Genomic DNA, 12,707 nt, shown 5'->3' with positions numbered 1-12,707 from the left:
AGCTGCTCTCTATATAATTTGTGTGTTCAGCTTTGAACTCATGAATAGCAAGTTTAACTTTCACATGCATATGAAATCTGTTTTGTTATATACAGATTTCTAGCAACAGCACTTACGCAGATTGATAATGGCGGTAAATGTGCCTCTTGTTGCTGATTACATGTTTAAATAGGTTTCATGTACATAGTCTGTTATTGAGACAGACATGGGGGAATCCACTGCTTGCCTTGGATCAGTAGCATGGAATGTTGCCACTCCTTGGGTTTTTAACGTATCAGGGATAATGTGTCTTATGTCCTCCGGGACCCTATCACACCGCTTCCTACAAGATAAGTGAGATTTTTCTCATGTTCCAGTGACAACTGAATGCAATTTTATTCAATTATACCAACATAGAAATATAAAAAAAATTTTCATATTATATTTCAAGAAGTCAAAGATATGAGTATTTATATCACCTTGGAGAGTGACCTTTTATCTATATATATAAAATCGGAGGTATGTATGTGTATATGTATGTGTATATGTATGTGTATATGTATGTGTGTGTGTATGTGCCGCGATCACGCAAAAACGGCTTGACCGATTTGAACGAAACTTGGTATGCTGATCCCTCACTACCTGGGATGATATGTTCTGGGGGTCTCGCGGCCCACCAGCACACGTGGGCGGAGCTACAAACAGAAAATCAGATTTCACCCATTCATGTCAATGGAAAAAATGTAAAAAGCTGCCATTCTCACAGTAATTCCAACTATAAAACACTTTCTATGACACTATAACCACTAGGGACATCGTTTCTATTCTACCACGGACACCATACATATAGAGTTTGTATGTTCTAACTGTGTTTGTAACTGTTTCCTTCATGCACCCCAGTTCATAATGTTATTACATTACATGAGTACTCACATATCCTGAACTAGGAACACAGGTTCCATTCTGAACCGGGAACAAACTGCATGGAGTTTCTTTTCAACCTGAGTTTCCACATATTGAGTTGTTTAAATCAATACTGAAACTTTTGGATGCCACTTATTCCAACACATCTTCCTTTTCAGTTTAAGAGATTGCAAATTCCAGTGAGACTTGCATTCTCTATCACAATCAACAAATCACAGGGACAGACTATTACATACTGTGGAGTGGATTTAAGATCCCCCTGTTTTTCCCATGGACAACTCTATGTTGCTTGATCAAGGGTGGGTTCACCCAAGAATTTATATGTTCTTGCTCCTGGAGGTGAAACTAAAATTGTTGTTTATAATCAAGTTTTGTGTTAGTTGTATTGTATTCATTTTGTCAAATATTTCACATTATAATTTGATTATTGTACTTTTTATAAATCTGTAAAAAATAATTTCATTCACCACTATAAAGTTTCTTTATTTCAATCCATTTACTGTGTTATTGCTATAATTAAATACCCGTGCAACGCCAGGGCATCAGCTAGTATTACATATGCTATGACTGGATGGTAAACTCTTGTCCCAAGAGGGGGTAACCTCCCTCTCTTCAGAGTTCATTTTTCTGAGCGTATTTTCAAAATTGGTCCACTCTCTGTAGGGTTATATATTTAATTTAGTCAGTTTCTCTTATTTTGTTTACTCCTTGGGTTTTGGCCAGGTATTAGGGACTTGGATTGGCCACCATGAGAACGGGCTACTGGGCTACGTTGGTTCTTATGTTAATATTAAGCAACTGGTGTGTGTATATATATATATATATGTATTATATAAACACTAGTCTTTAAGCCCGTTACATTAACGGGTGCTAGAACATATGTGTGTGTGTCTGTCTTTATTTCTTTCTCTCTCTCTCCTTAGCCGCTTTCTTTCTTTCTGCCTTTATTTTTCCTTGGCTGTCCTCTGTTCCTTTTTTTTCACCCCCCTGTCCATCAGCATCTCTTTCCTTCTCCCCCTGTCCAGCCGTAGGCATCCCTTCCTTTTTTATCCCCCCTCCTCCTTCTTATCCCTATGATACTCTTACCTTGCTCTGTCCCTGATCAGAGGTTCCCAACAGCCGCCCAGTTGCACCCATTGGAAAAGTTCCCACTGCCGCACCCCTCCTGACGCGGCTCCCACTGTCCTTTCTGTCTGTCTGTGTCCCTGGCCCCCTTTGCCTGTCTGTCTTTCTGTGTATCTCCCTGCCCCTGTGTCTTTCTTCTTTCTCCCTCTGTCTGTCTGTCCAAAGCAGCATTCCATCCCCCTCCATTTCCCTCCCCCCACACCAGTTCCCTGTGCACCTGCCCCTGTGTCTTTTTTATTTTCTTTGTGTTTCCTTTCCTCTCTCTGTCTGTCTGTCCAAAGCAGCATTCCCTCCCCCTCCATTTCCCTCCCCCCCCACCAGTTCCCTGTGCAGCAGCATTAGCGTTTCCTCTACCCACCCCCCCTTTCCCTTCCCGCGGTCCGGACTATAAACGTGGTGATTACAGCAGCGCTTGCATCAGTCTCCACACGCTGCTTTGGGTCCTTCTACTGCCCTGATTTACTCTGGCATGTCTCCGATGACATCATCAGAGACGCGGCAGAGCAAATCAGGGCAGTAGAAGGGCCCGAAGTAGCGTGTGAAGACTGATGCACACGCTGCTGGAATCGCCATTCGGGCCCGCGGGAAGAGAAGGGGATGGGTGTCAAAGGAGGAACGGAGATCGGTGGCAGCAGGAGGAACGGAGATCGTCGTCTGGCTGCGGTCCGGCTTGTGGAGAGCAGGGAGGCTGTGGGGAAGAGAAGGGGGTGGGTGGCAAAGGAGGAACGGAGATCGGCGGCGGCAGGAGGAATGGAGATCGTCGTCTGGCTGCGGTCGGGCTTGTGTAGAGCAGGGAGGCTGTGACGTATTAAGCGAGCAGGTGTGACGTAAAACCCGCGCATATGCACTCGTGTTTTCGCGACGGATCAGGGAACATGTTTTTTTAGTGCGCATGCGCGGCCTATCATTTTATTATATTAGATACAGCATGGGTATAATTTTATAGTCATGGTGCATGTGGAATGTATGTATGCAAAATTGCTTTTATCGAATTGCAAAAAACTTAAAAACACCAGATCTCCACTTATCACATAGGAGATTACTGAAGAATATGCAGTGAAGTATATATTCTAAGCATTTAATTCATGACTTCGCTTGCACTCTCCTTAGATCACACCCCTGGCTAAGGTATGGTAAAAGTACACAGCTATTGGAGCCAGTTTATTGGTGTGACAAAAAAGAAGCTTGTTAGGCCATTGCTAGTTTTGAATCTTTGTTCCATGCAAAATCTCTTACTTCATCATGATAGATGGGAAAGAGATGGGAAAGATGTTAAATATTATTGGGACCAAAGTTCTTTCTGAACATTCATCAATGCACCGATAGATTACACGAATCATTTCTATCAAATCATTAAATTGATTCCAGTAGTATGACTCCTGTGACATCCTTATCTCCTTGGCCATCTCCATCTTCTCTTTTCTTATAAATTTGCTCCAAGTGTAAAAAACGTGTGCAATGGTATGCACATGTGCACAATTACTGTAGTTTTTCCAGAGGCATGATGTGGGTGGAGTGCAAGTGGAGAACAAAGAAAGCAAAACAATACTGCAGAGCAGATGTATTTGATGCCAAGTCTTTATTTGCATCAAAAATGTCATATTAATGTGGTATACCTTTGTAAAGTGGAACAGGGACTCGATACGGTCCGTGTTTCGATTCACAAATCTTCTTCAGGGGTTCTAAAACAAAATGTACGGAATCATGTGATGCTATGTAAATAGCTGGAAGCTAAATGAACGTGCGAAGAGTGACGGTGCAAAACAAATTGTAGTGAGGCGATATACCTGATGGTGTAGTGTGATATTGTGGGCACAACACTGAAGATAAGAAAGAACCAGCTCTAACATAGGCAGATGGTAGGAAGTGCACACCGTGTTTGTGTTCTAGCATAATGTGTCTGAGATAAAGATTGGTGTGATTAGCTATGAAATTATAAATGTGGTGAGAGCATAGTATAAATAAATATACAGATAACGTACATACAGAGGAAATCCACAAAGGTCCACAATAACATACCTAAAAAGGCCATAGCTGGCTGCCTATGTTAGAGTTGGTTCTTTCTTATCTTTGGTGTTGTGCTCACAATATCACGCCTCACCACAATTTGTTTTGCACCTTCACTTGTTTAATTTTGCTATTTTTGTTCTGTTTTTATTTTTAGGATTTTTCTTTGGGGCTCTTTGAAGTTTTCCCTTCTTTTGTGCCTTTTACATACCTATAGTATTGAATTTATTGTATATCTTTTCTCTCTTCCTTCTCTTTATATAGGTAAATGTAAATAATTATTTCTTTCATAGGTACTACAGTTAGATAGATTGTGAGCCCCTTGGGACAGAGAGGGAAATTCAAAGTACCTGATTAGATTTTTGGCAATTTACCTAAATCAATTTAATTGTTTTGTAAACTGCTTTGAATTCTTTGGGAGATTTAGCAGAGATCTATGACAGTTAATTCCACAACACTTCGACCCAGATTCTCAAAAGTTTAACACCATCGGTAAACTGTTTTCTGATGGTTTGCCTGCACGCATGTTAGCAGATTATCAAAATGGCTTATCTCTGTTTTTAGCAAGGTTTCAAGCATGCAAATGGGCTCTTCAACATTAAAATGAGCACTCCGGTGGATTCTTTAAAATCGTCGAGCCATTCTCCATGAGTGGCGTCAGCTTTTGGCGACAAAAATCAGCAACTGGTGCAGGGGTGCAAGTACAGTGACAATGCTGTTTAAAACCCCGTCTGTTTGATTAATTTATTTTCTGCACATATATTCAATGATTTATTCTGTAAGTTTTTGTATACTTTTTGAAGTAGGCACTCATAAACATAATATATATGCAGCATGTATGTAAATCAGTATATAATATCAGAAATGCAGTATATGCCATATAAAAGGTGCAGGTAACCTCCACACACTGTACTTGAACACATAAAAATTTATTGATAAGAGTTACATCAACTATCGACACATTCTATATAATGTCTGACATGAATGCGACAAATGTGCCACTGCGTGAAGAAACACAATAATCTCCACTCTTTCCAGCTGCCTTAGCAACACGATCTTTCAGCATCTGGTATTTCTTTGTCGATGGATGTATTAATCCGCTTGCTTCTTGAGGCAGAAGCAGGTCAGGTCATATCTTGTTTGATTCCTTGCAGAAAAGTCCAGATGATAGGGTGATGACAGTGAAAGAGAGACTGCAATCCGTGATGCCAACATTCACTGCATTAGTTGTTCATGCAATTCCATCTACAGCTGCTCGTTCTGATTTCATAGTTCTAAACTTTGCAAGCATGTATGCTGCAGAACTGCCACACAATTGACGCCCTCTGATATACGTATGCTCAAAGAAACTTACAAATTCATCCATATGGTCGTGCATGTTGTCCGCTAGCATCTCGAATGCCTCTTTAACTTCAGTGACAGAAACAAATACTAAAGCAGACAAGCAATGGTTGCTTTCACGAATGTTGTCGTTATTTTGCTATTGCACTTTCATGCCAATTTTGTTCACTTTCTTCAGAATACTCTGAGCTAAGTGAAAATAACATCCAGTCAATGTTGCTCCAGGATAAGCTTCCTGGAACGCCACTATAGCTGCCTTTTCAAAGTCCACCAAAATCTTCAGAGGAAAAGCACCCAAGATCAAACCTTTAATCACCTCCAGCATCTTGCGATATGACTCAGCGCTTTTATTCATTATGAGAACATATAAAGCAGCCTGATTAAGTCTTTCAGCATAATGAAAATGTATCGAATACAGCTGAAAGAATATTGTAGGTACTACTGAAAAAGTGTCTTCTGCCAGCCACACATCAGCATGAGCCAAAGCGTCTAACATCACATCGCATCCAAAAAAGATGATTCGATTATCGCCATATCCTGAGTCGAATAATACGATGTCAGCAAACATCACTGGTGTATCGAAATTGTAGTCTTTAGGAATTTCTGGCAAATCAATTCCATCGTGTGCAGCAACTACCAACTTCTTTTGATGTCTAAGAAGACTTCTATTAATGGCTGATCATTTCGGAAGTGCCACTACAACTGTATCACTGAGTGTTTATACTACTATAGCTCATGCTGAACTTGGTGTAGCACCAATTTCCACCATCTTATCTTTCATTTTTGCCACAGCAGTCTTTGCTTGAGACGTTGCTATGTTTCCCTCATTTGTGTGTTGCGGATTCAATACTTTCAAAATTCTGTCTTCCATCATAGTCACCTGTGCTTTGCAATGATATTTTACTTATTTAATGCAGCACAAAGATACAGTACTGTTAACATTTTCTTGGTGCTGCCAAAACTCGTGGTCATCGAGCAGTAGCACTCTATATGACCTTTCATGCTTTTCCCAAACGTCGCAGACATTATAATGCAACTGATATTTGTAACAGAAGAACAAATGAATGCTCTGTGTAAAACGCAACGCACGTACTGTGGTGGACAACAAGACTAAACTAATCCTCCTAGCGTCCTTTTTTATACCTGTTCCCTGCCATCATCCAGGCCATGTTGACTGACTGGCTCCGACAGCCTAGTCATGTTGACTGACTGGCTCCGACAGCCTAGTCCCAGACACTTCTGATACACCGTCATGCAACACTCTTAACACTCTCCTTAAATTAACGAAGACTTTCCTGATTAAGTGACGAGGGTTGAAGTGTCTGTGATTAACACATGGGATTAACTATCTGAATACCGGGATTAACTGTCTTAAAGATGCGAGATGAACTATCGCAGGATTATGTGATTAAGTGGTAAGGGTTGAAGTGTCTGTGATTAACTGACACAGTTCTAAGGGCTAGATTCACTAAAGACAGCGACTCAATCACTGTTGGCTGATTCTTTGGCCGATTTTCCAACAGTGTTTGATTCACTATCAAGTTTGCATGCAAATGATTGAAACAAATGGAAGTAAAACCTGGATGTCTCAATCCGTCCTCCTTTTTCTGAAGCTATATGGTAACCCTAACATGAGACAATTCCCTTTCTATCTTGCTGTAAGCTAGAAGTTCTCAACCCAGTCCTTGGGACACACTCAACCAGTCAAGTTTTCAGGGTACCCACAATGAATATGCATGAGAGAGATCTGCATGCAATGGAAGCAGTGCATGCAAATTTATCTCATGCATATTCATTGAGGCTATCTTGAAAACCTGACTGGCTTGGTATGTCCTGAGGACTGGATTGAGAACCCTTGCTTGAAAGCCCATTATGAGATCCTCTGGCAGCAGTTGCTGTTTGTGTGTAGGCTACTTGTGTGTCTCACAGCTGGTCAGGTTCTCAGGATGTCCACAATGAATATGCATGAGATCTATTTGCATATGCCATGTCTTCAATGCATGCAAATTTGTTTCATGCATAGGCTTTATAAATGTTCTGAAAACCCAGCTGGCTTTGGGGTTCCCAGGATAGGTTTGGGAAGCCCTGACCTAATTCCTAATAAAGTATAGGAAATCAATGTACTATTTGATGATTGTTGCCCAATCTATTCTGCTATTTTAGATTGCAAATATACATACCATTGCCACTGCAAAGACCTGGTGCACCTAGACTGCCAACAGAATGGAAAATTAATGGAATGCCTCTCTGCATACAATACAGACCAAACAAACAACAACCAGGTAATCCATATGTTTTCCTCTGTCCAAACTTTTAGCCTAATCCTTATCCTCTCATACATTCACAGTTTATGTTTACATTTCTTGTGTCTGTCATTTTCAGATTTATAAAATAAAAAACTGTCCTCAGGGATGAATTAACCTTTTTTTCTTGTGGCTCTAGGTAAACATACATTTGAAGGGCTTATTTTCAAAACCCTCTAAGTCCAAAGTAGGTTTGGAAAATAAGCCTGTCATTTGTTGGCCACTGTTTCTAGTATGAAAGAACCTCTATATATCCAGAGTGGTTGGGCCCAGTCTTTTTCTGAATAATGGGAGACTTTTGATAGCAAATGATAATAATCATAGGTTTTTTCCCTGGATAATGGAACATATGAAGCAAATCAATTTTCAGATAATAGAGAATAATTCTTGGTAATGGAATACAGGCTGAAACCCATTATTACTAAACATGATACATAATGCAAACAAAGATTTGGTTTCACTGGCGAATTTGAGCTTCATCTAGAAGCTTAGGAGTTATCTAGGTATCTTTGTAAAATGTAGCTTGAGCCAAGCAAAACTTTTCTGTAAGTTTACTGCTGTGAAATCTGAAATGTCAAGATTGAGTATTATTATTATTATTTTGGATAATGTGATTTATTTTTTGCTTTAAGGTGCTCTAGCTGTATGAAGAGCAGAAATACTTCTGATACCTACACGCACATACATTTAGCCTTTATCTTCATTTCTTTCGCTCCTAGTGGAGGTTATTTGTGAGAAGAGAACCTTACTTGATTGTATTTATTTATTTTAAAATTGATATACCATCTACAAACTCTCCAATTCAACAGGATTTGGACAAAGCATAAGAGACATGACATACCCATCACTTCCCCCCAATACTCGTGCTTCACTTCTCCTTCTAGCGCTTGCACCTGCCCTCCCATCATGCTGCCATCTCACCTCTCACCTACTCCCTCCCCAATGCTTGTGCCTTCTACCCCATGCCTGCACCCAGTGGCAAAGTAAGGGGGTGGGGGGCAGTCTGCCTTGGGTGCTGTTTTGTGAGGGGCACTCTCCCCCTCTTGGACCCCCCTGCTCCTTCCCACTCCTCCCCCATCATACATGCCCCTTCACTTTCCCTCCCCCAACCGTACCTCTATCTCTTTGCTAGCACGAGCAGCAACTCCACTAGCATTGGCTCTCCTTCTGAGGTCACTTCTGGGTCCTGCGCCTAGGAAATAATGTCCAAGGGAAAACCAACGCAGACAGTGAGTTGGTGATGCTCCTCGTGCTGGGGAAGTTAAGAGGTACAGGGTAGGGAAGGGGTGCATGTGTGTGGCAGGAGGGGTGGGTGAAGAAGGAGCAGGGAGGTGGCGCCTCCACTCCAAGTGCTTCTCACCCTCACTACGCCACTGCCTGCACCTCCCTAACTCTGATACTGGTGCATCTATCTCTTTCTCCTCTTCTGAGCACCAACACTCCTCTCCCCTCTAAAGAGCACTTTATGCTCTCCCAAAGTGGAGGAGTAGCCTAATGGTTAGTGCATTGGACTGAAAACCTGGGGGACTGGGTTGATTCCCACTGCAGCTCCTTGTGACCCTGAACAAGTCACTTAACCCTCCATTGCCCCATGTTCATAACTTAGATTTTACCACTAAGGACAGAAAAAGAACCTACATAGTATGTAAACTGTTTTGATTGACCCACAGAAATTCTAGCAAAATTCCTCACTTTTGTCAAGCCTATAGAACATAGACAAACCCTCACCAAAGAACCCCCCCCCCCTTTACTAAACCTTAATAGCGGTTATTAGCGCAAGGAGCCACGCTGAATGCTCTGCGCTGCTCCTGACACTTATAGAGTTCCTAGGAGTGTCGGTAGCAGCGTGGAGCATTCAGCGCAGCTCCCTCTGCTACTAACCGCTATCGCAGTTTAGTAAAAGGAGGGTGGGGGGAAGTTACTAATTAGCTCCAGATTGCCAGAATAGGTTGATCCAGTCTTGGTTTTACTCCCTCATGAGACGTAAATGATAATTCTAATTTCCCTATTACATTCTTTAGGAAAGACAAGACTAGAGAGGTCATGTTTTGTTGTGGTTTCAATCTTTTCTTTCTGATAGGAGGATTTATATGACCAATCAGAATCAAAGAAATGCTGATTTTGAAATTCTATCTGGTGTTCCTCAGAGCTTTTGCCTATCTACAGTATTATTCAATGTGGGTTTGTTTTTGTTTCTGCAGTTGTGTTGACTCCTAAGCTGTTTAGTTATTACATTGAAGATTTACTTTGATGATATTCAGTTTTTACTACCTTTTAACTTGGTTCAGGAAGTTATTGAGGCTATATATGGGTGCAATTTCACAGTGGATATCTGCAAGTCACTTGCAGTTGAATATTGTAAAGATAAAGATTGTGTTGCAATCTAGTGTTTCTTGTGAGGATGTTCCAGATTGTTTTAGTCTGAATGATATTACAATTCCAATTGAAAGTAAGCTGTGTAATTTAGGAGTCATTTTAGACTCATTATGAAACATCATGTCCAGCATATAGTCAAATGGGGCATGGACAATGGGGCATGTGGAGATATGCTACCCCTCGGACCCTTGCTAGCACGGCGGGGTCGGGGGGGGGGGGGCATTTAATGGCCATAGTAGCTCGGGTTCAAGATGTGTTTGGTTACAATGTTGTTTACAATGCCTGTTTGTTAAACATGGTTATAATTTATTGAAGTTATATGTTTATTTCAATAAACAGGGCTGCGGCCAGGTTTCACCAATGACAGTGTGGAGCGTGTTATTGGGACCCAGGATGGGTGGGTTGACAAGAGGTTTGTTGTGAGAGTGGGCCGCTCCAGGTTCCACTGTTAAAACGATTTTATTTCAAACTTAAGATTGTTTGGCAATTAAAAGGATTACTGAGTTCTAATAATTTTAGAACAGTGATGCAGAGTGTTGGCTCACACTTTGATTTGTTGTAGGCCTTATAGGTAGCTCAGAATTAATGTATAGTGCTGCATGCATCTGATAGCACTATGTTGTTAGGTGGCATCGACTCATGCTCAAATCCTAGCGATTTGATAAACTGCGGATCTAAAAAGAAATTGGTGTTGTGCTAATCTGGAAAGGTCCTTCAGCGTCATCCCCATGGTTGTTTTCAATGTGTCCAGCCATCTGATTGCAGGTCACCCTCTTACATAGTAATAGAGTCTGCCCAACCATACACTCTCTATAAATTAATTATTTAATTTAAATAGTTCTTTTTCTTAGATATTTCTGGGCTAGAAACCCAAAGCTCTGCCTGGTACTGGGCTTAGGTTCCATCTACTGGAGTCTCCATCAAAGCTCACTTAAGCCCATCTAAACCATCCCAGCCGTCGAAGTACTTCCCAGCCCATCCTCAAATGAATAACCATATACGGGACACAGACCATGAAAGTCTGCCCAGTACTGGCCTTAGTTCTTCAATATACAGTATACCATTATTTTCTTATTAGAGATCCTCTGTGTTCATCCCACGCTTTTTTGAACTTTGTCACCGTTTTCCTCTCCACCACCTCCCTCGGGAGCGCATTCCAGGCTTCAACCACCCTCTCCATAAAGAATAATTTTCTAACATTACTCCTACCACCCCTCGACCTCAAATTATGCCCTCTGGTTTTACCATTTTCCTTTCTCTGGAAAATATTTTGTTCTACATTAATACCTTTCAAGTACTTGAACGTCTGAATCATATCGACCTCTCCTTTCCTCTAGGTTATACATATTCAGGACTTCCAGTCTCTCCTTGTATGTCTTTTGGCGCAAACCTCCTACCATTTTCATTGCCTTTCTCTGGACCACTTCAAGTCGTCTTATGTCGTTTGCCAAATATGGTCTCCAAAATTGAACACAATACTCCAAGTGGGGCCTCACTAGTGACCTGTATAAGGATATCAACACCTTCTTTCTTCTACTGGTTACATCTCTCTCTATACAGCATAGCATCCTTCTGGCAACAGCTACCGCCGTCATACTGTTTCTTTGTCTCTAGATCTTTGGACACTATCACCCCAAGGTCCCTCTCCCCATCTGTGCATATCAGCTTCTCACCTCCCAGCACATACGGTTCCTTCCGATTATTGATCCCCAAATGCATTACTCTGCATTTCTTTGCATTGAATTTTAGTTGCCAGACATTAGACCATTCCTCTAACTTTTGCAGATCCTTTTTCATGTTTTCCACTCCCTCCTCGGTGTCTACTCTGTTACAAATCTTGGTATCATCCGCAAAAAGGCAAACCTTTCCTTCTATCCCTTCAGCAATGTCACTCACAAACATATTGAACAGGATCGGCCCCAGCACTGAACCCTGAGGGACTCCACTACTCACCTTTCCTTCCTCTGAGTGACTTCCATTAACCACCACCCTCTGGCATCTGTCTAACAACCAATTTGTAATCCATTTCACCACGTTAGGTCCTAACTTCAAACTTTCAAGTTTGTTCAAGAGCCTCCTATGAGAAACCGTGTCAAAGGCTTTGCTGAAGTCTAAGTAAATGACAAGTAGTATGTGTCCTTGATCCAGTTCTCTGGTTACCCAATCAAAAAATTCAATCAGGTTCATTTGGCACAATTTACCTTTAATAAAGCCATGTTGACTCGGACCCTGTAACCCATTAGATTCTAGGAAGTTCACTATCCTTTCTTTCAGCAACACTTCCATTATTTTTCCAACAACCGAAGTGAGGCTTACCAGCCTATAGTTTCCCGCTTCATAATCCAGAATTGATTTGTTAGTTCATCTGGTGGTCCACAGCAAGCATAAAATCCTTCTCCCAGCATCAAAGCTCAAGTGAGTCAATGTTTTTTCTGTTTTGTTTTTATACTGTCTAGCTTTTGCATCCATAACTGACCACTGAAAAAATAAGTGCATGGACAAGTCTGATTTTCGTTTGGAATGCTACCTCCTTGCCTTTGAATACTTTGTCAAGAGCCTTCATTGAAGAGCAACCAAGTGCTAGTCTGCAGAATATTTCCTCCCTACTAATTATTTATTTGTTTACAAAAGAACCCAGGAGATTGAAATTCT

The 12,707-nt window shown here is 41.2% G+C and overlaps 1 protein-coding gene across 1 annotated transcript in view; it reads left to right on the top strand.

Annotated features, from left to right (window-relative positions):
* The window catches only part of RASSF3 (Ras association domain family member 3), a 250,007-nt gene that overhangs the window by 40,920 nt on the left and 196,380 nt on the right, over positions 1-12,707 (top strand). Inside the window, exon 2 of the mRNA XM_033959456.1 lies at positions 7,540-7,658. Within this exon, the coding sequence (XP_033815347.1) occupies positions 7,540-7,658 (119 nt within the window). The remainder of the gene's footprint in view (positions 1-7,539; positions 7,659-12,707) is intronic.

Source organism: Geotrypetes seraphini, chromosome 9, assembly GCF_902459505.1.
Source record: "Geotrypetes seraphini chromosome 9, aGeoSer1.1, whole genome shotgun sequence".
NCBI classification, from domain to species: domain Eukaryota; kingdom Metazoa; phylum Chordata; class Amphibia; order Gymnophiona; family Dermophiidae; genus Geotrypetes; species Geotrypetes seraphini.
Note: the sequence above shows the minus strand (reverse complement) of the source record. Positions and strands in the feature narration are given on the sequence as shown.